The following is a 15,476-nucleotide window of genomic DNA, read 5'->3' on the forward strand; positions in this document are numbered from 1 at the left end:
GAAATGATTTTAAACTTGAAGAGTGCAGATTTACATTGGATATAAAGAAAAAGCCTTTTACGGCGAGGATGGTGGAACAAGTTGCCGAGAGTGCTGGTTGATGTCCTGTCTCTGGAGACATTAAAGGTCAGGCTGTATAGGGTTCTGAAAAGTCTGATATATCTGTAGGTGTCTCGATTCATTGTAGGAAAGTTGGACTACTTCACTTCTAAGGATCCCTTCTGACAAACAATTTTGATTCTATTATATTAAACATCTTACCTAACCACAAAATTTAGAATATTTTTGTTTGTTTTCCTCAAATCCTTAACTGTTGTTCTTCATCATCTTCTAGGTACCAACACAGTTATTTACTTGAATGTTTGCTGTATTTTCTCTTATGCTCTAAATTGCAGCCAGACTGACCATTCTGGTATTCTTTGTCTAATTTTTAAAAAGACCTTATCTTTATTGTTGGAATTTTTTTCCCAGACATCTGAAAGTTCTCTTGTCCATTTTGAATTCCCACACATTCATATATGCAGGCTGCTCTGAAGTTGTATTTTGTTGGCTCCTGATATAAGAGGCAGATGGTGGTGGTATGGCAGCAGAGGTTGAACCTTCCCAATAATGTCCCATTACATGTTGTTGTGACGTAACAGATGGCAGCAGAGGGATAGTTTGACAAAGTGGTGTCAGATATGGATATGCATATGAAGCAAAGGGGTGTCATTGAACTCTTCCCTATGGAGAAAATGATACCTACTGACATTCAACATGCTTGCAGATCATTTATGGAGACCAGCAGTGGATGTGAGTACAGTGAGGCGGTGGTGGTGTGTTTCAGCAGCGGCAACAGTGACGTGAAAGATGTCAAATTCTGGATGGCCATTCACTGCTGTCATCACACCATGAAATGAAGAGTATCAGCAGTCAGTTAATCCATGTGTATCTGGTAATAGTGGTGACTCTTGCGTTTGCTTTATCAAATAGTGTTATTCTGCAATTCATTGTCATTTCTGTGGAAATAAATAGGAGGCACTATTTTTGGAGTGACATACGTAGATGAATCTGAGGCTTCAGCCTGGAGTGTTGTGTGGGATAAACTTGACTGAGCACTAAATGTCCACCCGGGTGCTCTTTCTCTCCCCCTTAATGGGATGAGAGAGAAAATATAATGCAAAGCTCATGGATGGAGATAGGGTCAGCGAAACCTCTTGCCGTGCATCACTGTGACAGTAGATGACTGTGCTTTTTGGCTCCTTCACTGAAGTACACAAGCCACCACACAACCCTGCTTACATAAATTAGTTATTTCTTCTGTACTGAATTAGTAAACAGTAGTAAATATAATCATCTTATACTATCTTATTCCATGTTACAGTTGTAACAACTCACTCACTAGTCTCTGTATATTTTCTGCCCATCTCCATTACAATGCTAAGACTCCTCTGATCAGAGAGGCTATGTAGCCATACTCTATTTACAAGTTTTCCAAATGCTTATTAGTAAGTTTGCTATAGTATGTCTTTTGAGGTAGCTCAGACCATAATATCTGTTGATACCCTTGTTTCTCAGAATGAACATTGTGCGTATTTCTGTGCTGACTTTTGTTGCTATCTACTGACTGGTTTTGACTTTCTCAGACAGCATCTTTGCATCCATTGCTCAGTAACATCATGTTTCCTGTCAGTCTATACCACACCACTAAGGAACCAAGACTCCTAGGTATCTGGTTGGTGCAGCATGTACGTCTGACCCTGGGCAGGGGCTAACAACTTGCTGCAGACTGCTACTGGGTCCCAGAACCCATCTCTTTTTGAGACTAAAGAAGCTCTGCTTCCTCAGCTTCTAATAGATTATCACAGGTCCAGAGCTCTGCTCACACTGGCATCTACTCTTTTTTAGCATTTTCTCTTCTGGTGACAATGATTTTTAGGTTCCAGTACGTCTTTTTTGTTGGTGGTGGTTTTTGTTTGTTTGTTTTTGGTGGGGGGAGAGGGGGGGGGGGAGGAGGGCAGACTGACTAAGCTAGAATTACAGACAGTTTGCCAGAAGGAAAGTTTGACAGGGCCACAAAGAAGAAGCAAGGTGTGCTTCCACACAAGAGGGGAAGATTCCCATGAATTGCAGGGTAACTGCAAATCCTTGAAGAGAGGGTGTGCGGACACTGAAGGGTGAGATTCTATTGAGTGTAGAGTCCTTCACAGGATGAATGTACCTCTGAATATATCCATACTCCACATCTGTCAGAAACTGTGAAGGAGAGCAGCTGAGATGGTCTGCTAAACACTCCTCGGTGCCATGCAGGAAGTTTCCTAAGTAAAGCTAAGAATCTTTTTCTTACATCAGGTGGATGAGCCTGCAAATATTGTAGATGGGTTAAAATTGAAACAAAGACTTGGTGCATTTATTCCAGTTGTTCAGCAGAAGAATAAGCCTTTTCCCATGTCATATAAAGCTGGTGAGCTTTCTGAGGCACAGAGTTCTTTCTGTAAGGCAGTGCTCGATGAGAGTGGAAAAGACCCAAGAGACCAATGGTGAGCAACATAAAATCAGTGTCAGTAACACAGGAAATCTGACAAACAGTGAGGAGTACCCAAGGTTCCTCTCAATGGAAGTGTAGCAGTACTGCTACAAACTTTAAGAAGCCCTGAAAAGTGGTCTGTTTGTTCAAGTACCTTGGCCTACATGTGGCAGAATACACCTATCCTTTTGTATGTTGCTGGAAAAAAGTCATAGACAAAAAGCTGTTGCATATTAGTAGGAAAGGAGTTCTGGCCTAACTGCTGAAATTTCTGCCACTCAGCAGCAATGCACAGATGGCACAGGAGAACTGAGATTGGCCTGGCACTGCATCTCATCTCAATTGGAAAAGAATGAGTGGGAACTGCCCCCTCATGCTGTGCTGGTGTGTGGTAACCATCCCTGTGTAGCAGGATTTCACCTGTTGGCACAGGGACAAAAGGTGTAAAACCAAAGACAAAGAAACTCTCCAGTGGTGTTCTTTGATGCTAAGACTGGTTGGTGCTGAGTTTGACTTCTGCAGGGCCAGTAGTGCAGTCATAGAGAAATGTTTTTTAACAAACTGATCACTCAGGGAAATGCTTGGTATTGAATATCCCACTAAAGAATGGTAACAGGAGAATTGAAATCATGGTTTCAGCTCAAGTACAGAGGCAGAAAGTCACACCTTACTACACTTTTCTTTCAGCTTGTCAGGACAAAATTTTTTCTGAAGATGTACTGCTCAGCGCCAGCTGCAATTTCACAGAGACTGCATGGAGCTGGGGAGATTCAGGTCAAGCTGCATAACTCAGAGAATGCAAAGGTGCCCATGCTGCTGGGGACAGTGTGGTTGGCCTACTGGAAGGACGGCACATAGCGTTTTCAAAGTGTGAAGGCTGTAAACAAACTTTGGTTTCCCTTCTGAGTTTCCATATGTGAGAGACTTGCTGCCTCACATATCTGTGTTAACAAAGAAGTACTCATGAAGATCCATGGGTACAGATGTGGCCGTGTACATTTCAAGGTTAAAACATGATGGTATGCTGCAGCAGTGGGATTTATAGTATTGCAAATCAAGTACAGGAGAAATCCGGGGCAGGAGAAGTGTTGATGTGAGGACAGGTAGAAGAAGAGACTGCAGACAGATGAGCAGATAAACTTTCCTCCTTAATAGTTCTGGTTCCCTGGAATACATAGGCCAGAAAACAGCACTGGATATGCACATTGTGGAGGGAGAACTTGATACCAAGGCCCAGACATGAGGCAGGTGGCACAGAGCAGCAGAGCGATGGTCATGTAACTGATGGAGCAAAAACCCAGGGAAAAGTGCCAACAGCTCCTGTGTTTGTTCCCAGGATGCAGAAAAGCTGTGTGATGAAAAATTCATTCAACTTATGATGTGTGTGGCACAACTGAGAAGAGCCTCTTTCAGCTCCTTGTAGGTAAAAGCGAGCATGCAGTGCAGCACACAGAGTATAAATCCAACCACCTTACCTTCTGCTGACGAGAAAATAGTTTGCATTTCCTGCTGTGTCTCTGCTGTTTGAGGAGGAGAAGGAACTGTAGTCTCAGAAAGTCTTTCAAAAACACAATGTTGAGAGAAATATGTAGACAGAGACATGTGAGTACAAGGCCTGCTCTGGAGGTAACGCCTCCTATTTTATTATGTTGGCCCAGAACATTAGAGGAGGATGTTGGTGGTATGATAGCAGAGACTGAATCTTCCCACCAACATTCCATTACATTCTGTTGCCAAATGACAAAAGACAACAGAGTGGCAGTATGACAGAATGACATCTGACATGAACGTATGTATGAAGCAAAGGTGTATCACTGAATCGTTCCATGCAAAAAAATGGCACCAAACATTCGTCTTCACTTGCTGAGCATTTATGGAGACCAAACAGTGGATGTGACCACAGAGAGGTGGTGGGTGATGCATTTCAGCAGTGATGACGCAATGCAGAAGACAAGCCATGTTCAGGATGGCTACACACAGCTTTTGCTGAAGAGTGTCTTAATCAGCTCATCCATGCAAATCAGATAAAGGTGGTGACTCTGTTGAAAAATGATATTTTGTAGCTGAGAACGTGCTCTATCAAATAGTGTTATTGTCTCTGCATCTGTTGTCATTCCATTAAAATAAACAGGGGGCATTACTTTCGGACTAACATACGTATTATCCATATGTCTTTGGGCTGATTTGTTCAAAGAATTCATAGTCAGACCTGCATCATATTTTATACACAGTAAGAAAAATAATAATCCCGGACCGCCCCCTCATTAGGATAAACTCTCGCAGACACAAATATCTGCTCTAATACGCCTGTGTGATGATGTATCATTTTCTACTCACGAACTGCAAACAGCTGTTCAGAAGATGGCTCACGTTGTTAGATTACTCAAATATTGACCACTTCATTGGAGTTAAGTTCATATCAATGGGACTGTGATTTCTGTAAACAGCTAAGACAATGTTTTTCTCAGTAGCTAATTGATCACTGAGAGAAATGGAGGGGAGAAAAAAGCCAATTTCTTGTAGAAACGTGTGTATTTTTGAACAACTGTGATGGTAAACACAGTGTGTTACTTTGAACTACTCTGTGCATATTTATGCTGTTCTGTATGTACAGCAGTACTAAGCCTTCGTGTTTGCCATTTGGATCAATATGTTGACTCAATATTTTTATATTTTGAACTGTCTGCTTAAAAACGCTTTTGCTTCCCCTGTTTAACTAGTCAGACATCTCATTTTATGTGTCAAGTTTGCTTCTGGTCTTAAAGAAAGCATGAGTGTTTTTGTGTTTGGACAGCAAGCCCGCAATCAGCAGCAGGCTGCATCCTACCACATGGTTAGACCTGCTGCAGCAGTGGAGTGCAATGGTCACCTAAAGCTACAGCATAAAGAAACTACTGTAAAATTTAACCTACCCACAGAAAAAACAAATGTTTTTAAGGACTCAATTTTCATTAAAGCAAAACCAACATCTTTGAGTATACAGATGTATTCATAGAGTCAAATATTTCCTTACAGTAAAACACAGATGCAATTTCAACTTAATTCAAATTATTTGATATCTATGTCATAGCTGGCCTGCTACGCCTTTAAAGGCTACAACAGGACTATTAGGAAACCAAATAAAACCACGGATTTTACCATTTCTCCCGGTAATGCACAGTGACGCATCTTGACTCATGCTTGTGACAATGCCAGTTTCTGTCAGATCAATACTGATGCTTCATGTTTTCATCTTTGGCTATTTATACCTTGTTGTGTTTACCCAAGAAATTAAACTTCAGGCTGCTCCATTCAAGGTGTAAGCTAACTGTAAGACAGGAACTACATCTTTGTTTCATTCTAGGTGTAAGACCTGCTCAAGCTGTATGTGGGTTGGGGCGCAATGCTCATAGTGAATGCTCATTCTGCACCATCTCTGACTAGAATTTAAAAGGTTTAGAAGTAATAAAGATGATTGATAGATGCCTAGGTTCTAGAATAATATCTTAAGAAAAGAGATAAAGAAGCGATGCAATAATCTCATTAATTAGTTGTTTGATCAAAGATCACGTCTCAAAAGAAGAAATATTTAGCCTGCAAGTGTTCTACTGTCGTGTTTTAGAAAGATATTGCATAAAACAATTCTGCAATTGTTAGGAAAGGGAAAAAAAAAAAAATGTTTGAAACAATCAGAGCTGAGTCTGTGTTTAGGGGAGTTTCAACAGGCAAAGTGTCGTACAGCTTTGTACTGTGAATCTCATCTCAACAACGTTCCTGGGTATTCTTTCCCTCAGAAAGGATAACTCTATTATATTTAATATAATTATACTTTAATGAATCACTTAAGGTTTTCCTGAAGTGTTACAACGATTTGTGCATTACATTTGCAGTGTAAGAGTAACAGCCAGATATTAAGATGAATTGTGAAGACTTCTTAAAAAAATACAGATCTAAAGTTACTGCAGCAAAACTAAGTCATTACAGTTACACTTGAGGATTTTTATTTATTTCTACTTTAAAGAAAAATGGTGTTACTAATAGAGTGGCACTTACAGACAAAATAAAATACATAGGTTTCTCCCTCTGCACAGTATTCAATCAAGTAGCACTACAACAAACATAGATTTCATGCATGAGTGCAGAGGGGATTTAAACTCTGCATACAGCACTGATTTCAGCTTTTGTACAGCCCCACTTGCAACACATTCCTGCCAAACCCAGAGACTCCCGCTTTCTTCTGGGATTCCTGGCCCAGGGATAACTGCTGGGTCCTATGGGGGCTGCAATTCCTTCTCCTCCCTTGTCGCTCTGAGCAACCTCTTCTAGCTGGCGAAGAAGTTCCTTGAAGTCATCTGCCACAAGCTCGTATTCACTGTAGTCATTTAAGCTATACAAGTCCTTCCGTTTTTCCAATCCAAGAAGTGGGTTGCTTCTCTGCATCTGTTCCATCTCAGGACCCAGAACTGACTGCTGCTTGACGTGTCCCAACAGGTTGTTACTTGCTGCTTGAGAAGAATCTGTTCGAAAGAAAAGACTTCAGGGTAAGACTGCAGGATTATCAGAAAGCACAGCTCTAGGCAGCAGCAAGGGAAAACCCATTCAGGACAATAAGGAAAGCATTTTTATCTGGGAGAACTGCTGTGCTGCAGAGCCTACTTTTGTGATTAGTTTATGGATCACTTACAGGGGAACCCCTGTTTCCAAGGCGCCTGCCTGTAAGACAGGAGAAGTGACAGGAGAAGTACAGTGTGACAGCACACATCCCCTTACAACTGCACCGCTACATCTACAGGTCTGTCAATTCTTCTGTAAAGGAAGTTCTAAGGAGGTGTGTCTGGAGACAGCACAAGACTGTGACATGTGAGTTACATCAGACCACTTCTTTCTTAGGCACAGTTACACAAACCAGTATCAAGTGAAAAAAAAAAAAAAAAATGAAAGGAGGAGGATTGAGTATTGGATTCAATATGCAAATATTTCATATGAACTATTTCTTACAGATGACATAATGTCTTTATAATGTCAGCTGACAGGTTCCAGTTCTTGGAAAGTCTCAAAACACACTTGGTCCCCCTGGCCCCGGTGTTCCCATAGATCCAGCTCCACTTTCATTCATCATGCATTGCTTCTCCTGGTTTTACTTCTGCCAAGGTGAGCAGCACTGCTTATTTCAGCTAATATGAGGAGAAGCAGCTTATTTTATTCTAAAATTAAACAGCCTGAAAGAAGTGCTTGCCTTGTAGTCTCAGTCCTGTCACTTTGGTCTTACTTGTTTCAAAAGGCTGAAAGAATACAAGAATACGCAGTGAATGTTATATTTACTTCAGTAAGGACCGATACATGGCAGATGGAACACATACCAAAATATGTTTAAAAAAGAAGGTGGCAGTCGTAGCCCCTTCACTCTGTCAGACAGTGCTGCTCAGCAACCACCGTGGGAGGAAGGCTCCCAGCCCAGCGGGATGGCTGGAGAAGGTGCCATGCAAAAAGAACAGGAGCTTCTCATGTACTTTGGAAGCTGTGTTTTGTTACAGTTATTATCTACTACTCAAGCTTGTTAAAAAGATAGAAAAAAGAACTAATTTACTGCTCAAGTAAAAAGTTATTTCGCTCATGGCACGCTTAAATAAGAAGAAAGCAGCCCTTTCCTTGCACGTCTCAGCCATAATTCTGACTTCTCTGCCTAGAAGTGTCACTTTCACATGCTGAAGCATCAGTACAGATGAGAGCCAGCACCTGAAGTTGCTGTTACACGAGCGCATTTCACAACCTGTTTGAGAACTCATCCAAAAACAATACGCCTACTTCTCCTTACTGCATTTGACTTTGTAAAATCGCGCGGAACGTTTTACCCGTGAGATACTTCACCGAAGATCGCTGACGGAGCTCCGCCAGTCGGGATGTCAGTCCGCAGCGCCGGGCTCGGGGCTCCGCTCCTCCCGCTAAGCACGGACACGCGGCGCCGCGTGCGCCACCGCCCGCACGTCGCGGCACGGGGACTCCGCTGTCCGTCTCCGGCACGGACGAGCGCCGACACCACGGGGAACTCCCCGAGGGCAGCGGCTGAACCCCCGTCTGCTCCGGAGCTCGGAGCTTCCCTCCTCCCAGGATCCCCGTTCGGTTTTCGCCTCGCGGACGGACGAGCCCCGCGCCCGTCCCGCAGCCCCGCGCCGTCCCCCCTGCTCCCGGGCACTCACCGACCGCGGGAGCCGGCTCCATCGCCAGTAAGGAGAGCCGCTTCCAGCGGGACCCGCCGCAGGTGAAGATGACGGCACGGATGAACTCCCTGCCGCACAGCTTCACCCCGTATCCCTCCCCGTCGCCCGCAGGGCGCAGCGTGCCCTGCACTCCGGGTTGTCCCGGCACGGCCGCGCTCAGCAGCGCCGCGGCGGCGCACAGCAGTCGCAGCTTTGCCCACATGGTGCGCGACCGTCCCGTCCCGTCCCGTAGCGTCCCGTCCAGCAGAGCAGCCGCGAGCGCTACCGCCACTCGCAGCTGCCCCAGCCTGCCGCCCGCCTCGCGCCTTTTATGGGCTGAGGGAGGCGCTTAGTCACCGCCTCAGCCCGGCCCGATTCCGCCGCCCAGAGCAGTGCCCTCCCGCCCCCGCTTCCTGATACTGCCGCTGCCGGTCCCGAGTACCGGGTGGGCGTCGAGGATCAGCTCGGAAGCGCCGCCCCGTACTCCGGACGAAGGGAAAGCGCTCTCTCCTCCCGCTCTCTCCCTTCCCTGGGCAGAGAAGCTCCCCGCCAGACTCCGTCCCGCCCGCTCGCCTGCCCGGCACCGAGCGGCACCGAAGCGTGAGGTAGGGGCGCGACGACAGCCGTCCTTCCCCGTAGGAACGGGGCACGCTCCCACCTCCTCCACTGCGCTCCCGGTTCGCTTCCAGGTGTCGGCTAGTGATGCCGTCTGGAATGATTTCAACGTGTGAACAGCGCCTCTGACAACTCTTTTCCAGTCTAGAGTGTGCCGAACCGCTTAGATCCTCAACATTTGGGCTGAAGCAAAGATACAAAAGGCAGCACAGTGAAATAAACGCCGTTCCACAGAACTGCGGGCGCTTGCAGTGTGAAGGCAGAGCTCGCATTGAGACTGAAACACCTCGGGGACGCCTCGGCTCTCGGTGCAGCCCCCAGCAGTGCTGGTGAGGGCATTCTTCAGACCCATTACACAAGCTGTGCTCCCTGTGAAAGCAAACATCGTTTCACTGTGGTGGCTTCGGTTTTCAGCTTAATAGGACAGCAAATCCCTGCTGTCCCTTTTCTAAACACTCGTATTACAGAAAGCTAAAAAGTCTGAAAATGCAGTCAGGCAGTTGTCAGTGGGTCCTCTTGTGTCAGGGTTATATTTTCAGTTCTTTGAGTAGTGCTAGCATATGGAAAAGCTGCAGAATTCAATCTGGGAGGAAAGCCCCCAGGAAACACACAGCCCAGCATGTGAAGGTGACTGATGCACCTCAGCTGGAAAGGAGGAACACACACTCCAGCTGTGTTTTCAAGGAGGACTCCTGTGTTCTACACTGAGCTGGATCTAGAAAGTATGCAAGCTACAAAGTTTTGCATGCCTGGACTTCCTTCTTGGTCCAGTCTGCAATATTTTGGATGAGGCTGTAGCTTCAGGAGCAGGCACAGACGCCACCTGGACTACTAGAGGATGGGATCCTGCCAGGGGGAAGCTGTCGGTCTGAAATTTCTGAAGGACAAAACTTCCATCTGTTTATGTACATCTTACATACAAATTGAGCAGAGTTACTGACAACCTGCATTTTTTAAAGAGAGTGGCAGCTCAACCTGGTTGGTATAGCAGGCTTTTCTGAATGTGTGCATCATGTTTTGTGGACTTTCTTAGCCTAGCTGGAGAGCTGCCGGCATGTGCAGGAGTACTAGCAGAACTTCAGGGCAACAAGGAACGTGCCTCCTGAGTTTGGCAGTGACTGACCTGAGTAACTTATTTAATTTGTAAACTAATATCAATTATTTTATATCTTGATGCCCATACCAAATATTGGATCCAGTCTTTAAAATTTAGGATGTGATTTTTCAGAGCCTTTCACTGGGGAAGCTCAAGGCAGGTGCTGTCACGTTGGTTGGTCAGTCTGGCTGTGACACCTCTGATTCTCTGAGCATTTTAGTTTCAAATTTTACTGGAACATCATTACTGCGATACCACACCCAACCCTCCTTAGGCCAAGGTAGGCATTAGGATAGATATCTTTAGTTTCTTCACAAGAACTCATTTTTGCAGATGTCTGAAGCACATAATCTCTGACTGCAGCTGCAAAATGTTGGTGTTCAACAAAAGACTGGAAAACAAATAGTTCAGAAAAACTTTCTAAACTCACATGCTTCTTCAGGGCTACAAAATGCAAAAGAGCACTTTCTGTGCCTCTGTTACGCTTGTTGATAGGTGATAGTGTTAGTTGTCAAAGAGACCTCAGAGGGAATGTCATTTCAAGACATTCATAATTCCTCATGGGAGCTCACACTGCAGTACTCTTCATCATTTTTCTTGTAGAAAAGCATAGGCTGAAAATTCTCTGTTACTACAATTAAAGACTGCCACAACAGGCAGTGATTTAATGAGTTTTATAAAGGATCATACCTGAATGAGCTCGCAGCGGTCTGACATTGCTTGATGTAACTATGCTCAGTGCTGTGTCACCAGTAGGGTGTACTGCTCAGCGTTTTTCCTACAGCCATATTTTAATAGCAGTGCCTGTGCACCTAGGGCTTTTGATTGGATCTATTGTGATTCAAATAGTAGGTTATAAGGACACATACTGGTAAGCTGAATAACTTTAAATCATGCAGGGTTTTATATTGAAAAGCCTAACTGGCAGTCTTTCAGCAATTTGCTATGAATGTAAATAACCAGAGGCTAAGCTGGTTTGCTGGTTCATCATAGCTGGAAAAAGCTACCCGTATTCAAAATGATACACCTTCATTTTGTCTTTGAAACTACTGGATGATAGCAATCAAATTTTACAGAGAGTAAAGTGTGATTTGTGAAAACAAGCAGTTAGATAAACACACCCTCTAATAATAATTGATAAGCTTGCATGCTTGGAACAAAAGTCTTATTCTCATATTAAATATCAGACAATCTACACAAAAGATCGGACTGATGACAGTGATATTTTGATTCTGTTGGTCTCCTCTCAGAGACTTCATTTCAAATTCATGGAGTTCACTTCTTCAAGAATACTGAGTTTTTGAAAGTTGTGCAAATATGAATTTTAGATATTTCTTAAGACTGCTTAATGCAAGACATATGGGATTCTCTTTCAAAAGAGAAATACCACTGCATGCATGTGTCTGGTGACTACATGTCATTTTATCCAGATATCTAACCGGGGCTGGCAATGGGTTTTGGAAAGCAGCAGTTCATCTTTAAGGAAGTTATTAGTTTAAAAATGAAGAAATCCAAGCATTTTTACATGGCACATTCCAAGACTGATTAAATAGTTAAATAATATAGCAGAACTTAATATTGCATGTATACTGTTTGTGTATGTTCTCCTAGTAATTTTAAGAGCAGCAAGGTGCAGTTAACAGTCACCAGAAAAACCTCAAAGCAGGTAGAAAAATGCTTGTGAAAAACTCATCCCTCCCACTCCCCCAAAGCTTTGCTTCATTGTCAGCAATACTCATGTGTCCTATCAAAGTGAGATTAACTACAGGTGGGACAGGCAGTTGTTGCTTGCAAGTAGCACACACACTGGATCCCAAAGAAGGCACATCCATAGAGAATACATACAGAGTTTAATTTTGACAGATTAATCATGACTTACCTCTCACTTTCCCTGAAAAATCCTGCTCTGAGTGACATTGATTCAGGGTACATGGCTATCATAGATTACAGCCAGATCAACAACAGTATTACCATGGTAAGAGTAGCCTGTGGGCTAGAACAAGTTCCCCCTGCAGTTATTCATCTCTTCCCCAATGATTCTTGAAAACAAAGACAGTTGCTGTGATTTATTACAGGAAATCTCACAGTTGAAGCCAGTTGAGCACCCATGGCAGAAGGGATCTGATGTTTTATGTGCTTTATTTATTTGTTTCTGAATACAAGTGGTGTGATGATTATGAACAACTTGTGTTGTAAACATGTTTCCCTGAAGTAGACCCTGTCAAAGGCAAGCTTTTTCCTACATTGTTCTTTGAAGAGAACGGTACTGTTCAGCCTCTCTAAATAAATATTCACTAATAAAGAATTAGAATATTCAAAAGAAAAGCATAATTTAGCCAGAACTGTAAAGTATAATTTACCCAGAAAACAAGCAAACAAACAAACAAACAAACAAAATCAGGATAAGCCTAACAGCAGAAAAGGTGATTAAACTGTTAAATCCTTGACAAGCTTTGTCACATTCTGTGTAGCACGTGTAAATGCACTTCTGAGTTTGGCATTAGGCTGTCCTGTTTAGAGTATATTTGAACCTTTCTCTTATAAATTTATTGGCTTTCACTGGTACTTCCTGGATAACACTGAATTAAACATGCCCTATCTGCCCTGGCTGACTGGCAGAGCACAGAGAGTCGTCGTTGGTGGTGCAGAGTCCGGTTGGAGACCTGTAACTAGCGGTGTTCCTCAGTGGTCAGTGCTGGGTCCAGTCTTGTTCAATGTCTTCATCAGTGACCTTGATGAGGGGATAGTGGCCACCCTCAGCAAGTTTGCTGATGATACCAAGTTGGGAGGATTGGCTGACACGCCTGAAGGCTGTGCTGCCATTCAGCGAGACCTGGACAGGCTGGAGAGCTGGGCAGTAAGAAACTAGATGAGATTTAATAAAAGCAAGTGTAGAGTCTTGCATCTGGGGAAGAATAATTGCATGCATCAGTACAGGTTGAGGGATGAGCTGTTGGAGAGGAGCTCTGCGGAGAAGCATCTAGGTGTCCTGGTGGATGACAGGTTGGCCTTGAGCCAGCAGTGTGCCTTTGTGGCCAAAAAGGCCAATGGCATTCTGGGGTGCATTAAGAAGAGCATGTCCAGCAGGTCGAGGGAGGTGATCCTCCCCCTCTACTCTGCCCTGGTAAGGCCTCATCTGGAGTACTGTGTCCAGTTCTGGGCTCCCCAGTACAAAAAAGACAGGGATCTCTCAGAAAGAGTCCAGCGGAGGGCCACAAAGATGGTGAAGGGCCTGGAGTATCTTCCCTGTGAAGAAAGGCTGAGTGAACTGGGTCTACTTAGCCTTGAGAAAAGAAGACCGAGAGGGGACCTGATCCAGGTCTATAATTATCTGAGATGTGGAGGGCAGAGCGGTGAGACCAGACTGTTTTCAGCAGTGTATGGAGACAGGACAAGGGGGAACAGCCAGAAACTGAAGCATAGGAAGTTCTGCACAACTGTGCACAAGAACTTCTTTACGATGAGGGTGACGGAGCACTGGAACAGGCTGCCCAGGGAGATTGTGGAATCTCCTCCTCTGGAGATATTCAAGACCCACCTGGACACCTATTTGTGCGACCTGGTGTAGGAACCTGCTTTGGCAGGGGGGTTGGACTCAATGATCTCTGGAGGTCCCTTCCAACCCCTACGATTCTGTGATTCTGTGATTCTTTGATTCTGTGATCTCACTTTTTTGGGGAGCGGGTGCTCTTTGAAGTTTAACCCTAGACTGAAAAACAGAATGAAACAGAAGAAATTAAGTTAGGTTGAAGTAGCCTTTCTACTATCTCTTAAAGTAGTTGTTTGAGTCACTGTTTTACTTTGCGTGCTTATTTATGTAACACTGCTTTTAGATCAAACACCATAGACAGCAATCTGTCTCAGTGGATAGGATTAGGATATTTCCTAATTTTCTAGGACTTTAAAGTAAAACTGCAATGTGGACTATTAAAATAGCTCTCTTGTGAACTGTCTTTCATAGGGTTCAAAAGTGAATTAAAAGGCACCGGTGGGGGCATACAAATACCAAAACGAACTGGTGTAGTTGTTTTTCTTTCTTGGAAGAGGGAATATCAATAGATGATAAAACATCTACCTCTTCAGCTCCTCTACTTTCCTCCACTTTACGTGGAGGAAAGGTAGCAGAGGATCTGCTATGTGAAGAAAAACTAGTAAGAAGGGATATCCATGTCCAAAGAACAGAACAGATCTGAGTAGCAAGTTAGGACAGACATTTTTGTGGTGAGAGATTGTGATACAGGGCAAGCAGAAACTGTAAGGTGGACTTGAGCAGTTTTAGTGAGTGCACAGAAGTACACTGGCTGGCACAATGTAGTACCATAGGCTGAGCTGAGGCATACAGAATCACAGAATGGCTTGGAGTGGAAAAGATCTCAAAGATCACCTAGTTCCAACCTCTCTTCTGTGAGTACAGTTGCCAGCCACCAAATCTGGCACTGGATTAGGTTGCCCAGGATCCCATCCAACCTGGCCTTGATCCTCTCCAGGCATAACTTCTGTATGGCTATTGCTTGATTTATAAAGTGATCTTATGAACTGATATAATTGGCATTAAGTTCCTTTTCTTTTTTTTCAATTGTGTGTTGTTTTGGAGGGTTTTGGTCTGCAAAAATATACATTCAATCTACAGGTCTCTTCCTAATCCTCTCCCCTGCAAAACACACATCTAACCATGCCCAGAAGGTCAACATGTGTGATCCCCGAGGCAATGGTTGTTCCATACACTGTCCTTCTATGCTCTGTCGTCCCATGCCATTGATCCTCAGCCTCCCACCCCTGACAACCTGGGAGGATCCCCAGACAGCTGGAGAACCAGGAGCTGCTCCGTACACATCCCCGAGTACCAAAGTCTCGGGGCTGTCACTGGGCACATCTTTGAAGGTGATTAAATTCACGGAAAAACCACATTCACTGCAGTGTTTCAATACCATTTCATTTCTTTCCTGAAGACTTACCTTGCAGTTGTTGTTCTTATGAAATCCTACATGGCAAAAGTATAGACCAAGCTACTAAAGCCAAAGCAGCTATTATAACAAATTTTACTGGCCTGCACATTAAAATGCATCATTTTTGAAAACATGCA

The 15,476-nt window shown here is 44.0% G+C and overlaps 1 protein-coding gene across 1 annotated transcript; it reads right to left on the bottom strand.

Annotated features, from left to right (window-relative positions):
• Positions 1 to 6,463: 6,463 nt before the first annotated feature.
• Positions 6,464 to 9,003, bottom strand: LOC146542182 (relaxin-3-like). Its single transcript, XM_085212986.1, has 2 exons — positions 8,683 to 9,003; positions 6,464 to 7,002 (listed from the first exon to the last, which is right to left on the bottom strand). Exons 1-2 carry the CDS (start codon positions 8,903 to 8,905, stop codon positions 6,635 to 6,637), a joined length of 591 nt encoding a protein of 196 aa, XP_085069112.1. The 5' UTR covers positions 8,906 to 9,003; the 3' UTR covers positions 6,464 to 6,634.
• Between the last annotated feature and the right edge of the window lie 6,473 nt (positions 9,004 to 15,476).

Source organism: Meleagris gallopavo, chromosome Z, assembly GCF_905368555.1.
Source record: "Meleagris gallopavo chromosome Z, MGAL_WU_HG_1.1, whole genome shotgun sequence".
NCBI classification, from domain to species: domain Eukaryota; kingdom Metazoa; phylum Chordata; class Aves; order Galliformes; family Phasianidae; genus Meleagris; species Meleagris gallopavo.